We start from the raw sequence: 17,983 nt of genomic DNA, 5'->3' as shown, positions 1-17,983 counted from the left end.
CTTTAAACAGTAAGTGTCTGAATAAGATAGGCATATTATAGGAATTGTTGATTTTTAGCATAATGGATATGGTGAACCACAAGACACAACTGTAAACTTCTGTCAGATCCATAAAAGTTACGTCAGATTTGACAAGCGAGCGACGCTGATTCTTGTATGCATACATTGTACATTATATTGTATTCAGTAAAGCTTCTCCGTTCTTAATCCTTCATTAGCCGTTGGTTTGGCGCGTTTGTACAAAGGGACTGGTGGTTTCTAGTGGTGATTCTATTGAAAACCTGAGTCTAGTTATTACGAATGATCGTTTAATTTTCAACAGTAATGAATAAGGAGGAAATAAAAAGTACCCAGTATTGACTAATTTCGTATTCTATATAAAGCCCTTGCTATTTTTTTAAAATAAAATGAACACAGCCGAAACAGTCCATTGTAATCAAATCCAAAAACCTTTTGATCTTTGTAAAGTAATCTTCCCATTCATCCATTCACAACCTACAAAATAGAGTACAAATGATAAAACACCTATTTACTTTGTCCATCAAAACGGATGGTATCTCATGAAAAATGACCCCTTTGATAAATATACAGTCATTTATTTTGTGACCCTGTTTTATTATCAGCTACCGTAAAACATTTTCGATGTCATATTTTTATGAATACATTCTCTTTGATGTTGATTGATTGAAGGTTTAAGGACCAGTAGGTGGGACGATGTGGCTTGCTCCGTATTATGTTCAATTGTACATAAAATTTATATAAGTACATTGACATATATATTATACCCTAATGCTTCATACGAATGCTCCGATACACATATGGGCAAATGAATCAGATCTATATTCAATATGGTATTAAGTATTACACATCGGCATTATTTTAGCATCATCATCAGCTCGTTATCCTTCACTGCTGGACATTAGGCCTCTCCTAAAGGAAATTAAACATTAAAATAAGCACAACTTACTGTTAAGCAGTCGCATATGGATAAGAGGTCACTCACGTCACTCAGGCAAGTCAGGCAACCTTCCAGTATAGCAGTATACAGGGTGTCCAACAGCGATGCCACATGAAGGGGAAGTTATTCTTGGTATCACTCGATAATAATATATTTCGTTTCGACCCTGACTTTCAGGGCCACCCTGTATATAGCAGTAAGTACGTTTAAATCCGATAATAAAATATAATTATCGTTGGACAATGATTTATTACATTACAGATGTATTTTATTTCCGCCCCGCGTTTTACTCGATCTGATTGATTTTTTTAAATTAAACTTTTGTACCTATCAAGTTCGCCTTTTTACTATGTTTTTTACAAAGTTATTGTAGACCTATATAATATGTACTTAATAAGTATTTAATACAGATTTACATTGATTATATTAAAATATAGACATTGATTTTTTTAAAACAATAAAATATTGATAATTACGTTGATACAACGTAACTATGCGTTTTATCAACTAACAAGCTAATACTACTTATATTCTATGAACACAAATTAAAACACCCCACATTAACACGAAACAAAATTCCTCCCTTTTAAACAAGACCTCGTTAAGCAAACAACTGATGTAACACCAAAGATTGCAAATTAAATTGGTGTTATTTTTTATCCGGGCGTACCTACGTCACGGCTAACTGACTTGGGTATTGGCTTAAAACCTTTCCCGGTTCGATTTTACGCTCCATAGCTCCCGGATAGCACGGGAGTGAAGGTACGTCCTAAATGTAAAAAGGAAAAGGAATTTGCGGCTTTGTCATGTAAATTATTGATAATGCTCAGGTCAACTGTTTCTGCGGACACTATTTTTCCGTGTGAGAATATTATTATTTTATATTTTTTATGTGTGTGTTTTTTTTTGCAGGTGTGATTTATTTATTCAATTCTCTAATCGCAACACGTGAACATTTTTCTGTTGAAGAATTAAAAGACAAAATACCTACATGTACCATTGTACCTAATCGAATCAAACTGTAAATCGATAACAGCTGCCCAATTGTTTGTGTTCGGAGTGTAATAAGAATGATTTCGTTTTGAAGAATCATTGCTATTAGCAACATCAAATTCGTTTAGGTTTTATCAATTAAACTCACTGAAACTGAATACATTAATACATTTCTTGAGAATTACATTACAACTAAGATTACAACCTAGAATGACAAGCTCACAAGATAACGTGACACTGATGGTTTCAGCTAAATGGTCGCTACAAAAAGACTAGATTTAACGAGACGCAAACCCAGACAACCTAGTCTAGAACCTCATTAATTCATAGAATCATTAGTTCTCTCAGGATTAAGCTAGTTTCTGCATAAATGCTACACTTGAACAATAGACAACGTTATACTGAAGACTAAGACGAATTGTGGGTTTATGAACTGAATGTTTATTCTCATGTATTAAGTAAGTAATATTATTTGGGTTTATTTTGAGTCGCAGGTCTGATGGGTTATGGAAGGGATGGAATTTGTGATGCCACCGAAAGAATTGTGTCCTTTTGAGTTAATAAAAATGGCAGTAAGTCTATTGTCATCATTATAAATTAGAGCCTGGTAAAAAACAACGTAGACAAAACATATTTTTGAGTAAAACGTGGCATTCTATACATAGATCACTTTGGACTTTACCCCGGCATAAAATATTTTCGGTAAAACGAAAACAAAACAACGGAAGCCATAGACAAAACGAAGTAACTTAATAAAGAAGTCTTTGTTCAGTTGAAGAGAAGCGACGGCACTCAAAGGTAACGGGGGGAGTCCAATATCAGAAGATAACCCAATAAAATGGATTGATTTCCGAATTTCATCCGATATTGAATGATTGGGCGTTACTGGGCTCAAAATCAATAAGGTGGAATGTGAAAGTAGGAGTAAGTATATTAGGTATGTTATCTGATCACAACACGGGTATGTGTGAAAGTAATAGGAGTTATTTCAATGAGTTTAAATGATATTATATACATTTATTTTTAGTGTTAGCCTCAGCTACCTGACTAACTCTTCAACACAATCTTGTTCTAAGTCAACCAACAACAAAAAACAATAATTGAGCAATATTTTGAGCACTTTAGGTAGCTTCGCAAGCGTTTTTTGGGTCGAGCTTGAAGGAATGTGCACAAACCCGAACGGACACTACAGCAATATTGGGGATGATATTTTCAGACCAAGCAAGTAAGTAAATAATATTATAATTTAATTTATGTAGGTAGGTATAACGAAACGTTGGGAACAAACTTCCAACGTAAGTCCGGAAGCGAAGTAGGTCAAAATAGGATTTTGTCTGACCCTTTCGGGTTTTAAGTAAACATTGTATAATTGGAAATGGTAAAAGTAAAAGGTTGGATAGAGTAAATTACGAGATTTGGAAATTAATTGGAATTGCTTAGGTACACAGCTCTAAATTTTTTATTCAAGATTAAAAGTGGAAAGATGAGAATTGAAAGTTACTTTATTTTATGGTCATAATTTTAGAAAGCAATCTAATTTCTGACTCGAGTTGATTCTTTAGACTTCGAGCATATTTTTTACAATAATGGCACATAAAGGACGTTTGAGGTTTCAGAGAGACTTTAAATTGGTGCCCAAGCCCAGCGTCAGGTAAGTATCCCGTACTGCACCATACATGCCTTCAAGCTTTGAGGAATAACCAAGACGAATAAACGCCACAATTACATAATTTAAACCACGTGTTCATTACGTACATAAGAATATTTTACCATATTATATTTTCCTTCAAACCGACGATTCAACGTTGCAACAAAGGTAATATCCCGCAGTGTAAACAAAAGATCCAGGCGGAGGCAGGATTTTAGCAAAAATTTCAACTGTTTGTGAAGAATGAAATCCGCCGCGGATTCAGTGGTGCCTCGTCCGCCGCCGGTCACTCGGGCGGGGCTAGCGTGGAGACCGTGGAGTGCGCTTCTTCTTAATGTATTGAAATTAATTTATTTCTTTTATAATCATGGGTCACTAACAACTTGGAAATAAGACTCCTGGAGAGATGGATGACGGGGAGCATAAAAAACATTAAATGGTTCTTTATACGTTCATTCAGCGCACCCTAAAAGCCACTTCATTATGTTTTTTTTAAGAACCTATTTTGTCCCATTTTGTTTTAATTATTATTTATTTATATTTTAAGCAGCCAAAAGTTAAAATAGGCAGTATTCTATTCTATTTAATTAATAACACCATTCTATTCGAGTTAGATAAACAAATGTATTTTGGTGCAAAGACAGCACACAAACATTTTATATTATCCACGTACCTCAACTCACTGTCCTTCATGAAAAATAAGCACACCAGTAGGGAAGTATTCAAAATAAACCCTTTCAAATTTAGAAATCCTTCTCCATACTAACTTACCTCTCCAAATATAAAACTCGTCTCTGCGAGTGCTGTAAAAAGAGGAGCGTTGCCGTCCAGATGCAATAATTAAACTGTGCTGCCGGAGAAGCTGCTAATTTTTGTGCCGACTCAAGCCCGAGCTGATTTTAAATACCGCCCACTGAAATACGAAATGTTATGAGAATCCAGGCAGGCTGGAAAAATATAGGTATCTTTCTTTGGGCTGTTAGGCTAACTAGCGCGCCGATAGAGAAAAAAATCACAACTTTTTAATTATTGATATACATAAATAATATTAATTATAATCTGTCTGCAATACTCTCCGTATTGCAGACAGATTATAAATGTAGAACTTATAATACTACGGCTCTTGTCACTTTTCCTTGGGAGTTAAATCGATGACGTTTGGTCTCTAATCTCTGAGTGAAATCGTACAAACATGCGTGAGGCGGAAAACTTTTCACCCAAAAATGGAATCGCTGATTCCATTCATTCCAAATTTATCAGCAATTTCCGACCTACAAGGATAAAGCGGTCAAAAACTTTTTGCGAAAAGAAAAAGTTACCACCATTCAACTAAGACCATAATCCTTATCAGGCTCTTAAGGCCGCGGTTAGCACCCTATCAATTGTGGTAGACCTACCATCCATTGCCGCTTAGATAAAATGCTACTTTCAATCAATGTTTTTCACTTTTTAGGGAAACCAATCATTATTAGTTAAGCACCATTAGCCAGGTTTAAATTTACCTAAAATTACAGAAACGTTGATGCTTGTTGGATTTGGATTAAACAATTTTATAAAATTATAGTGGGTAAGCATTTAATATAAGTTGTTCTATGGTAACTATGTAGGATGGAATTTTACCAGTAACATTTCCATAATCATACATAAAACTTTTATTTCCATACAATTTACAATTAATAAATAGAAAACAAAACTAAAACTAACAGGCAAAATAAAAATAACTAAGCTTACATACCTACTCAGTCAATAAACCGCCCCGAGACATAACCGACGAAAATGTGCCCATGATGCTAGCAATCATATTATTATATTATATTACTTAGCAACTTGAGTATTGCGGTGATGGTACTTTTATGACTATGTGTAAGTATATAATTATTACTTATTCCTAAGTTGTAAATTTTTAAACAAGTTAAAACATCTACTTTCTCTAAAAACCTTTGGAACATGTCTATGAACTGTACCTACTTGCATATCATACAGAATCAATGCTTGCTCAAACTTCAAAGACTGGCTGCTGAAATTGGATTGACATACGAACATGACCGGTATTCAGCTATATTAAGAGGTATAAACTGGTTTAGTCACCTAACAAAGACTGTCTTGACTTTGGTATGGCGTCAAAAGCCAGCTTTTCGATTGAAGGCGATTGGGGTTGTTCCTTTATATTCATAGACTTGTTAAGGCTGTGCTTCCCTCAGCTCTGCTATCCTGGTATACTGTTGAAGTATTGACGTTTCGTGGATAGCGTCAATGCTGTGAGGTTCAATAATAATTGGGTGGTTAGTTGAAGCAAAACACTGGAGGAAGTTAGCTTAGTGCATTTACACGATTGAAGAAGAAATTGAAACAATCTTGTTCAAACATTTTTCAATAATTATGTCGCTTTTTTTTACAAATGTTTACTTTAGTCGGTTTCATGTGATTTTTTGAGGTAATATTTTAGGTCACACTATTTTTTTAACCTTGTACCATAGACAAGTTAATTTAAACAAAACAAGAGCAGCCGTTTCTGGTGGAAATTTATTATTAAACGTAAACGGTGAGGTCATTTTGTTAACCATGTTTTGTTTAGTCATAAAATAACCTACATAAATCAAAACAATTTAATCTCCAGATAAGCTTGTAACCGAAACTATTGCGTCCTTGATACACTTATTGCCGTACTTATCTATTGGATATCGCAAAAGTGTGATATAAATGCTTATTGCATTTTATTTTACAAGGATGCTAAAAGGCAGAAACAACATCCCGCAGTAGCTCTTAAGATGATACGCAAAAGGGCGAAGTTATAAATTAAAAATAGTATATTATAGTTAAATTGCCTTTGTATCATAATTTTGTAGATGTAGTGGTTATTTTTATGGTTTAACCTGATAGGAAACGTCACAAAGTTAAATATTTGTTCACGCTATCATTGATATCATTGTGATACAAGTGCAAGTACATGTAGAGAGAAACGGCTGATGGCAAAATAACGTCAATATTATCTACCAACTAGGTATAGGTATGTAGGTATACTGTCTTCATCATACAAAAAAGGCCTTGTACCTATCTGTACCTACCCTACCTACATTTAACAGAATTATCAAAAATGAGGATATATTGATGTGCCCGTAAAATGGCAATAGGCCCGCCCCCTACATTTACATTGGGATTAACATAACACTGGCGAAAAGTGGGTGCAGCAATGCACCTCGCCCTACCCCACAAGGGAGTACATTAGTACCAGGTGTGAGTGTTTATTTATTTATCAAAAATGTAGCCTAGAAGTCAGAACATGACATCAGCCTGGTTGCGGGAATACTGTGGACTTCATAGGAACCTAAATTTGGCGTAGGTACACAAAAGTAGGCCTTTACCATCCTATACTAGCCTACTACCGATAGAGGGCTGATGATTTACCCGATGATTTAGCCAAAAAAATTGGTGCTGTAGGTAAATATCTACCAACCATCAATTATGTATCTGATTTTTCATAGAGAAAATGATTCAGGTTGACCGCTGGATCACAGTCATGATAAAAAAAATGGGAGTGCGTAATTTCCACCTTGTACCTATGTATATTTTCAACTTGATTGTACTGTTTAACTTCGCAATCTTTATCATCACCTTATCTTTGTTTGAAAGTTCATTCAAATTCTGTTATAGACTCATTGTTAGGCTACGTATTTTTTGTGACCAATAACAAAATAAATTATGAAATACTCAATAATAATCAGTGCATTTCTATGTGTTGCGGCAAACAATGTCGTATTTACCGAAGAACTAAAATCAAGCAAAGAAACGAAAGTTCTTAAACGAGTGTTCTTAAGAAAAGTGTTGAGTTATGAAGAACCGAATACCAATTCGACAAAACCGGTTCCGTGGAATAAATTATTGGCCAATGTTTTAGTGAACCGAATTAAAATACTCTCCTTCACACCAAGTAAACAAGCGACTGACGATAATGTGGAAACCGCGCCTGTAAAAGAAACATTCCTAACAAAGTGTTTCAGTGAAGTTTTGACCATATACAAAACTTATATCTACGACAAATTCTGGTATCGCACTGATGGTGTGAACAGTATAACTACACCTGCATCTGTAGCTCCACCAATAGGAGTTGACACGTATTCAGACGACCCCAGCAACGAAGTCGAAATAGTAGAACCGGCATACCACGGTAAAAGCATATGCATGGAAGGCCTTTGTAGTAAAACCATTGAAGAAGAAGGTAAAGACACGGAGAAAACAAATAATGAGTGTCCGGAAGGCGAAATGAGAAATGCTGATGGAATTTGTGCAAAACTGGATAGATTTATTTTAGCAGTGCCATCTCATTGTCCGTATGGGTACAAAAAAGATAGATTGGGATGGTGTAGAATAGTTTGGTGAATCGATATGAAACCATTTTTTAATGATTGGGGATATTAACTTTTGGACATGAAGTGACGGTGAAGATGAAGCATGAAGACAAGAGATTAAGCATCATGTGAAATATATTATTATTACTTATTATGATTTAACCACTTAACTAGGTTCCTAATAGGTATTCAGTGAACGTCATACATTTTATATCTAACAAATAATAATAAAAATTAAGTAATCATTTGCTGATTCATTTATATTTATACTAACAGTTTTATTTAACCTAGGTAGTATAATCTACTTGTAATACTTATACTATTACTTATACTATACTTCGTACATTATCTGATTTCTTAATACTTATACTATACTTCGTACATTATCTGATTTCTTGTCTTCTTAACTTAAAGTGTAGCAACTGCATAAGTACAGACTGATATATAGGTAGTTAGATAGTTACCTAAATATTTTATGTAAGTACCTGTAACAAAATATATAACCTGCATATAAATAATAAATAAAAGTACTTAAAAATCACCACACTACAATTTGCTAGCTATCACAGGGCTACACTGCAGGTAGGTACTGTACCTACCTGTGAAGCAGTTGGCTACCACCAGCCGCAGGAAGGATTTAGTGTGCCTAGACTACCTAGCCGTATTGGGTCTTTGGGATAAAGTCGCACAAATAATCAGAAGTTTCTCATTTTAAATTTTATTCCAAATGTAGGAATCTGGAATAGGTAGGTACTTCTTATTACACTCACAGGCAATGAAAAAGTTCCAGTCAGAAAACCACCAAGTTATTCTTTAGCGGAGAAGTGTAGCTTAATGATGCCTTTTACTTAAAACATAAAATGTTTTCAGTAGATCTGGTGAGATCTAAATTTGTTAAAATTTTCTATTAAATCTATTATATTTCGTCGCTTCATTCTTCAGATATAATATACCAGGTAGTCCCTTTAACCTACAGGCAACATCGCACGTTCTTTAAAGAGTAACTAAACGATACTCGATTTAAAAAATAAAACTGCTTTTCCGGTTCCGCTCCTCGTCCGAGTGTCACCTTTGACAGTTCGTCATTCCTTTTTCGTGCGAGGCAACAGACGCACGCGCTCCCGCAAAAATGCCGAAGCGCAGTGCTCAAGAAAAGTTAGAACGTTACGAAAGAAAAATACGAAAGATACAGGAAAGACAGAAGAGTAATACTGAGAAGAATCGACGTCGAATAGCACGATCTATAGTTTCTTCGGACGATGAAATTAACGAAGGTTAGTAAAGTGTTATTTTTTACATAGAAAAGTGCTAATTTCAAGTGTTAAAGTGAAATATCTATTATAAAATCGGGATTGTTTTCGAAGCAATTGCGATAACATAATCATCTGCGAGATGATTATGGGTCATGCATGACCAATCAGTACAAATACGTGAAACCTAAAATAGGTGTGCACGTTCCGTACACGTCGTAATATTAGCGAAACATAAATTTGTCCTTAATTTCTTCGAACAATATCGATCTACCCTCAAGTTATTACATTGGAAAAAATAATTAAAAATGAACTTATTTTGTCTTTTAAGATGCTGGCACGGTTCAAATTGAACCTGAAACTGGCCTAGCTGATCAGTGGGAAGACGAGCATCCCCCAGCGGCAGCCCCCGCCTCACTTGAGAGCGCGGAGCCCGCACTGGACGCGGAGCCTGCGCAGGCCATGCCGTCGCCCGCGGGCGCCCCGGACGAGGCCGCCCCCCTCGCCGCCGCCGTCCAGATCCCCGACGTGATGCCCGAGGCGACCCACAACGCTGTAGACTCTGTCCCCAGCTGCATGGATCTGGATCCGGAATTGATGTCAGCGCTAGGGGCTTCTACGTCCGACACAGCTGAGTTTGGTGAAAATATCCATAGTAGCCTAGCCAATCTCTGGACCCCTTTGTTAAAGAAGGGATTGCAAAAAGAAGAAAAGGACAATTTATTAAAAAATTACCTCGTGCCTGCTAATTGCAAATTACTACAAGCGCCTAAGCTGAATGCAGAAATTTCCGCAGCTGTATCTGAGGTAGTAAGAGGACGCGACAAGAAACTTATTGCTTTCCAACAACAACTTGGGACGGCTACCGCAGCAGTAAACAAGGCGATGAATACTTTGCTTACGTCCGATGATAAAATATCAGCCCTTAGATATTTGAGCGATAGCTGCCGCATCCTGGCTGACTTACATCACTTATTCTCAAAAGACAGAATAAAACTAATAACCCCAAGCCTAGAAAAGAATTTTCTACATGTAATCCAGGACACGGAACGCGACGAGACTCTCTTCGGCGCGACACTGGGAGATAAAATTAAAGCTAGTAAAGCTATCGAGAAGCAGGGCTCTCAAATAAGGAAAGTTGCAACGAGTCAGAAGATGAACACTCCGCAAGCATCTTCCAGTCGTCCTGCCCCTCCGGGAAACTGGTCAGGACCTCCTCGTTACTCGTCCAACAGGGGGGGGCGAGGAGGCCAGAGGAAGGCGACGTCGACGCGCGGCCGCACCTACCCCCCGGCTCACCCGCCAGCGAGGAGCTACAACCAACCGAAGACTCGTGCACAGCCTCCTCAGTAGCACAGGTACACGCTGGCAGAATTAAGCTTTATATTAATTGCTGGTCCAACATTACAAATAACAAAGTTGTCCTATCATGGATTGACCAGGGATATTCTATCCCATTCAGCTCAGAGGTCACACAGCATACAATACCAGCCCTTTCCAGTCTGTCCTCAACAGACAGTCAGGAAATGTCTTGTGCTATAAATAAGTTACTTGAATTAGGAGCCATAAACCGATGTAAGCCAACGAAAAATCAATTTATATCTAGAACTTTTCTAGCACCGAAATCCAACGGTGGGAAAAGATTTATCTTAAACCTCAAACCCCTCAATAAATTTGTTTCAAAATTACATTTCAAGATGGAGGATTATAGAACCGCCGCGAAACTTATTCCACGGGGCGGATTCCTAGCTACCATAGATTTAAAGGAAGCCTATCTATTGGTGCCTATATCCCCGTCAGATCGGAGATTTTTAAGATTTCATTACAAAGCTCCTAATTCAAGTAGTGTTTATACATATGAGTTTACAGCTATGCCCTATGGCCTGTCGGTAGCACCCAGGGTTTTTACTAAAATCATGAAGGAGGTAATAACCTACCTACGTAAACGCGGTTTTAAGTCGGTGATCTACCTCGATGACATATTGTGCGTAGGAGACACATATGATGAGTGTTTACACAACGTACATGAGACGATTAAATTATTGCAATGTTTAGGTTTCATAGTAAATTATGAAAAAAGTTCTTTGATCCCCTCGCAAATATGCAAATTCTTAGGTTTCATATATAATACCAAAGACCTATCTATTTCATTGCCAATCGAAAAGCGTAATCATTTAGTGCAGATAGTCAGGAAGTTCATTAGCTCACAAACATACACTATTCGAGAATTTGCTCAATTAATTGGTGGTCTGATCGCAGCCTGTCCGGCAGTAAAATATGGTTATTTATACACAAAAATATTAGAAAGACAGAAATTCCTAGAATTACGACAAAATAACAATAACTATGATGCCAAAATTAACCGTTCAACTGTAATTTTGCAAGATTTACAATGGTGGCGTGATAATATTTTTAGTACAAATAACCAAATGAGAACGTTATTCTATAAAAAAGAAATCTTCACTGACGCTAGTAGGACCGGATGGGGGGCGGTGTGTGATGGTAAAAAAGCCAACGGGAGATGGAAGGCCACAGAAGCAGAACACCACATTAATTATTTAGAGTTGTTAGCTGCATTCTTGGGCCTGAAAAGTTTCGTTAATGAAGACGACGCACACTGCACAATATTACTGCGTATAGATAACACCACAACTATTAGTTATATTAACCGCTTAGGTGGAATACAGTTCCCGCACTTGAACAACCTCACAAGGTCACTATGGCAATGGTGCGAGAAGCTAAACGTGAGTGTATTCGCGTCATACATAAATACAAAAGAGAACATTGCAGATTCTGAATCAAGAAGGATTAACCCCGATACAGAATGGGAGCTCTCACATAACGCTTTCGAGCTCATTATCCAAAACTTTGGTTACCCCGATATTGACCTGTTTGCTTCTCGCAGCAATGCAAAATGCGACTCTTTTGTCTCCTGGAGACCAGAACCAGATGCATATACCGTAGATGCTTTCACCATTAATTGGCAGAGATTCTTATTTTACGCTTTCCCGCCGTTTTCTATGGTATTGAAGTGCATACGAAAAATCATCGATGATGAGGCTACCGGTATTTTAATTTTCCCCAACTGGCCATCCCAGCCGTGGTTCCCCGTGCTGCAAACATTATTAGATTCAAATATACTTTACCTGGATCCCAATAAATACCTACTTCAATCTCATTTCAGAGATCATCACCCCTTACACAACAAGCTTACCCTGGGTGCCGCGAGGCTCTGCGGGAGGCGCTCGCGCGCCGCGGCACGCCGCTAGCGGCACTCGACCTCATGCTGGCGTCACTCTCTGACAACACCATCAAGCAGTACAGCGTCACTCTTAGGCTCTGGTGGGAATATTGCGCTGCTCACAATACCACAGTTTATACTAACTCCATACCGTTTATACTATCTTTTCTAACAGAACAGTTCAGTAAAGGTTGTTCATATGGCTCTCTCAATAGTCACCGGTCAGCATTGTCCTTATTTTTAAATGATAAAATTGGTTCAGACGACAGCATAAAGCGATTATTAAGGGGAGCTTATAAGCTCAAACCAAGTCTTCCTAAATACACGTCCACTTGGGACCCACAAATAGTACTCAATTATGTTTCAAATTGGTATCCAAATTTAGAATTAAGATTAGAAGACATTACAAAGAAACTTGCTATTCTATTGGCACTTACTACAGCACATAGGGTGCAAACATTATCTTTAATAAAAATTGAGAATATTTCAATAACTGGTAACGGTGTAAAGATAGCCATAATGGACATAATTAAAACCTCATGTCCGGGTCGGGATCAACCTACTTTGTACCTACCCTTTTTCAAGGACAACTTAAAAATATGCCCTGCTTCAACCCTCAACGATTATATTTTTGTTACCAAAAATATGAGGGCTTCGAATGTGGGAAACCTGTTCTTGACCCTTAAATCACCACATAAGGCAGCTACAGCGCAGACCATCAGCCGCTGGATCAAACAGGTATTGTCAGAGAGCGGCGTAGACGTAGGCACTTATAGCGCTCACAGCACGCGACACGCGGCCACGTCGGCTGCGCTCGCCGCTGGTGTAAGTGTCGATACGATTAGGAAAACGGCAGGCTGGACCAGCTCATCAACAGCATTCGCTCGTTTCTACAATAGGCCTATTATAGACGAAAGCGGCTTTGCCAAGGCAGTTGTTTTGCCAAATTAATTAAGACCTTATAAGGCTCGATGATTGTAAATAATTTGATTTAGCTTACGAATTATTATTATACATAGTTGCGTAAATCATAAACTGATTGTTGATATTAATTAAGGGACTAGTCCTTGTTTGTTTTGTTATGATTGCAAAATAAAAGTTTTCTACTTTATAAAAACACATGTGTTATTTTATTATTATTTACATAATAAGCAAGCATCCTATTCCCTGTATCTCTCTAGTTAGGACACAAAACTTTATCTCTGAATATCTACCTGGTATATTATATCTGAAGAATGAAGCGACGAAATATAATAGATGATCAAACGAACTTCTAAAGCGAAGTTCGATCATTATTATATGAGTCGCTTCATTCGAAGATATAAGGACCCCCCCAACCCATTCTGTAAATCACAAGACACATTGTGATTACAGCCCTAATGAAAGTTTTGTGATATAAAAAGCTCTAAAGAAAATGACGAACTGTCAAAGGTGACACTCGGACGAGGAGCGGAACCGGAAAAGCAGTTTTATTTTTTAAATCGAGTATCGTTTAGTTACTCTTTAAAGAACGTGCGATGTTGCCTGTAGGTTAAAGGGACTACCTGGTATATTATATCTTCGAATGAAGCGACTCATATAATAATGATCGAACTTCGCTTTAGAAGTTCGTTTGATCATCTATAAAAAAAAAGAAGCCATTTTAGTGTCGGAATTTTGTGAGTGAAACTATTTCTTTGCACGTGAGTATTTTATAGTTAAGTACCTAGATTAGTATTAACTAAGTTGTTATTCTATTAGGTATGTAATTTCTCGTTTATCGCAGTCTGATTCAGTATGTACTAAGTTGATTTCATACAATAACTACTCCAATCAAATGTACAAAGGGCCTTCTTGTTTGAGAAGTAATGTCCCTTGGCCTAGCCTGTATAAAAATTAAGCGCTCAGAATAATAACAGCTTGGCGAGCTGGTAAAAGTAAAGGAAAAACGAAACGCAAAACGTCGTCATTCATGATTTCATCTGTCACTGTCAGTGGCATTTTATGTTCTGTCAAAATAATTGTTTTCTTTCTATTTTATACTGTATTTCCGTGGTTTTTGTTTTATTAAACAGTGAATTCCTTCTAAATACGAAAAATATAAAACTGCTACTACCTAAAGCAAGATTACAAGGACTAATAGGGTACATAATTGCCAAAGTTTTGTGGTTATCGTGACTTCCTTTTGCGCAACAAGGAATTGTAGTAATTTTCATATTTACATTGTACAAAACAAGTTAACGAAGGCGAAATTAACTTCAAAATGGATTATGTTACAACACTCAAGATATTAGTGATTGGAGAGAGCGGTGTTGGAAAATCTAGGTGAGTTTGAAAACTATGAAACCAAAAAAACTTATCTTTGTTTTTATTGCATCAAATCTAACATTTCCGTACTATGAGTCATCATAATGGGTAAACAAATTGTTATTGATGAATTTCTATACAAAGGATACCTGAATGTGTTGTGTCAGTCCCATATAATGCCGGAAGATGGACAATTACTTATAGTCTTTGATACCATTTGCTAAAAAGAAAATCAGTTAACAGTATTGTAGTCATCTGATGATAATGAACTAATAATGATTATCAGCAAGAAGTACAATCTAAAAATATTGTTTCAGCATAATTTTAGCTTTTACAACTGGTGATTACAATACAGCATTCCCGGCAACCATTGGAGTGGATTACAAAATGAAAGTGATGGAAGTTAATGGGGTCAAAGTTAAACTCGGTATTTGGGACACGGCTGGCCAAGAGAGATATAGAACTCTTACCTCAAGTTTTTACAGGTAAATTATGATTATCTTAGCATGTTAGTAACAAATCGTAGAACTGGACTAGCATTAATTGATATGGTGATAAGATTAGCCAGCCAGATTAGTTGTCATTCATTGACCAGAGTGAATCAAATGTACATACATACTTAATAGATACAGTTTATAGGGCACTCAGAGACAATTCTTTAAGTGTACTGCAAGTGCTAAACACATATAGGCAAATTAGCCCTACATACAAATTTAAATGAAAACCACAAATCTGTATAATTTACTAAAAAAATTAAGTTAAGTACTGCACAAGACAATTAATTTCAGAGATGCCCACGGAGCAATATTAGTGTATGATGTATCGGAACCAAAATCACTGGCGAAACTGCAAGAGTGGGTTGAGGAATTGCAAGTGTACTCCACAAAGAAAAACATTGTGAGCCTAGTTGTTGGCAATAAAATTGACAAGGTAATTATTATAATAGTACTCACCAATACATATTTACTTTCACCACCTGAGGGCTAAATTTTATATTAATTTTATTTAAATTCGTATTTGAAGTTAGACTGACGATGAACCGGTCAAAGACTAAAGTCATGAGTAACAGTGCAAAACGTAGGGTTGAGGTAGACGGTCAGGAGATACAGTATGTCGAGGAGTACCTTTATCTAGGCCAGACTTAGAAGTCGAAAGACGGATTGAAAACGCCTGGAAAAGCTTCTGGTCTATGAAATCTTTAATGAAGGGAGAGCTACCATTATCGCTCAAGCGGAAGCTCCTCGACTCGTGTATCCTGCCCGTCCTTACCTACGGCGCTCGCGCACGACTTGGTCTTTGACGGAACATCAGAAGTCTAGGCTGAAGGTTTGCCAACGAGCGATGGAGCGTAGCATATTGGGTGTGACCAGGCTAGACCGCGTCAGAAATACCACACTGCGCTCCGCCACTCGCATTTGAAGATTTTGTGTTCATGAATTTACAAAAGTTGTAGAGCGAATTTAGTTCACATTGTGAAATAGGTCGTAAAAATTACGACAACAGTCATAGCCTTTCGGGTTACTATACCACTTTTGAGCAGCTAATAAGGCCAGCCCACTTAATTTCAGCTTGCTCAAGAACAGGAAAAAATAACAATTATTATATTTATAAATGATCGGCTATTATTATATATAATTTACCTTTTATTTAGTGTATATTAATTTCATTGACTTATTTAGCCCCGAGCGGTGACCCGAGCGCAGGGGCAGGAGTTCGCACAGAAACACAGGATGCTGTTCATAGAGAGCAGCGCCAAGACCAAGGAAGGGATAGAACTGGCGTTTGAAGAACTTGTGCAGAAGGTAAGTTTACAAAGATTTATTAATAAGACCTGTTCTGAAAATGAGTACTTATTACAATATCCTCCAAAAATTCAAATGAAGTCTTTGTTAGTTTTTTTTGCAAGTCCCTCATTGAAAGTGCTTTTTAGAGCAACTGAGGATTTAGCTTCTTGAAATGTCTGAAAATAAATCTCATTTCATGGTTGCTCCAAAAATTTGAGGCACTGTAATCTAATCTTAACATCAACGGTGGCTAAACTATTAGTCTATATTGTATTTTATAGGCACTACTTCTATGTAGGTACCATAAATTAACGTATACTTAATGTATTTTTTTCTTACTTTTTGTGCCAAATAAGAATGAATACAAGTTTCGAACTGTATATCTTTTTGTGAAAACTTCACTGGTGTGTGATAGACTATTCAATTCTATTTTTAAGTAATATTAAGAAACACTGTATGGTGTCTTTACCAACAAAATAAAAATAAAAATCTTAACGTGTCGCAGAAACTTTGTTGCAAATAGTTTACTGTGACTCGGTACATTCACGGTGCTCCCTTTCGGCCTACAATAATGTTTTTCCAACTCTCAATATAGGTACACAGGAAATTCGCGACATTAGAGATTCAGCTTACTATACCAATTTCGCAACACCCTGTATAACCACAACATCTTCCATAGATAATCGAGACCCCCGGCCTCTGGGAGACGGGTCCAACCAACTCCAACATCCGCATCGGAGACTCAGAGGAGGCAAGGAGACAGCAACAGTCCTCGTGTTACGATTATACTTGTACCATATAAGAACTTTATCGCACCGGCTTTTTGACCTTAGTATAATAGTCTGTCTAGGTATGTATATTTTTGTGTAAAAGATTTTATGATTCGTTGTGTGCGTGATTTTATACACTCACGAGCAATGATAAGTTGTAATGACAATAGCACTAAATTAGTACTAAACGGTAAAATCTAGATGAAACGGTATGCAATATTGACATTTAACAGCGCATCAGAATATTCATAAAAAAAAACGTACCTATATATTTTGATTGAATTAATAATTTGGGTAATTTGTAAGTGGAACTTGCTACCTACATTGCTCGTATTCACTTCAATAAGTTTAGTGATTTGTTTTTTTACCATTTATTTGTGATACTTCTTATCTTATTATTGCTTGCGTTTGTAAATAGTGTAAGTTTGTATTTAATATTAAATAAATTTCTATCGGGAAAATATTATATTTTATTATAGAAACACGGCAATCACACAAACACATGTGATTAAGATTAAGGACTTGATATCGCACATTAGAATATTAGAATCCAAAAGCACTTAGGCATCTAGGTCATTCTTTTGACACAACATAATAAATACATCTCATCATTCTAAAAGAGCGCATAAACTGAAACCCATCACGCAAAATTGGTACGAAATATCAACACCAATAGTTACAAATTTGATCGGATCCTGACTACCCAG

The 17,983-nt window shown here is 36.8% G+C and overlaps 3 protein-coding genes across 3 annotated transcripts; all 3 read left to right on the top strand.

Annotated features, from left to right (window-relative positions):
* Positions 1-7,229: 7,229 nt before the first annotated feature.
* LOC125488620 lies at positions 7,230-8,190 on the top strand. Its single transcript, XM_048621673.1, has one exon. It carries the CDS (start codon positions 7,299-7,301, stop codon positions 7,974-7,976), a length of 678 nt encoding a protein of 225 aa, XP_048477630.1. The 5' UTR covers positions 7,230-7,298; the 3' UTR covers positions 7,977-8,190.
* Positions 8,191-8,867: 677 nt separating this feature from the next.
* LOC125488682 lies at positions 8,868-12,517 on the top strand. The gene is made up of 3 exons (XM_048621888.1): positions 8,868-9,219; positions 9,527-10,553; positions 12,380-12,517. The coding sequence occupies exons 1-2, from the start codon at positions 9,075-9,077 to the stop codon at positions 10,546-10,548; spliced, it is 1,167 nt and encodes a 388-aa protein (XP_048477845.1). The 5' UTR covers positions 8,868-9,074; the 3' UTR covers positions 10,549-10,553; positions 12,380-12,517.
* Positions 12,518-14,407: 1,890 nt separating this feature from the next.
* Positions 14,408-17,737, top strand: LOC119694188 (ras-related protein Rab-18-B). The gene is made up of 5 exons (XM_038120054.2): positions 14,408-14,740; positions 15,040-15,207; positions 15,511-15,652; positions 16,402-16,524; positions 17,186-17,737. The coding sequence occupies exons 1-5, from the start codon at positions 14,679-14,681 to the stop codon at positions 17,306-17,308; spliced, it is 618 nt and encodes a 205-aa protein (XP_037975982.1). The 5' UTR covers positions 14,408-14,678; the 3' UTR covers positions 17,309-17,737.
* Positions 17,738-17,983: the final 246 nt, after the last annotated feature.

This window comes from Plutella xylostella, chromosome 6, assembly GCF_932276165.1.
Source record: "Plutella xylostella chromosome 6, ilPluXylo3.1, whole genome shotgun sequence".
Classification (NCBI taxonomy): Eukaryota; Metazoa; Arthropoda; class Insecta; order Lepidoptera; family Plutellidae; genus Plutella; species Plutella xylostella.
This window is presented reverse-complemented; position numbering and strand designations above follow the sequence as displayed.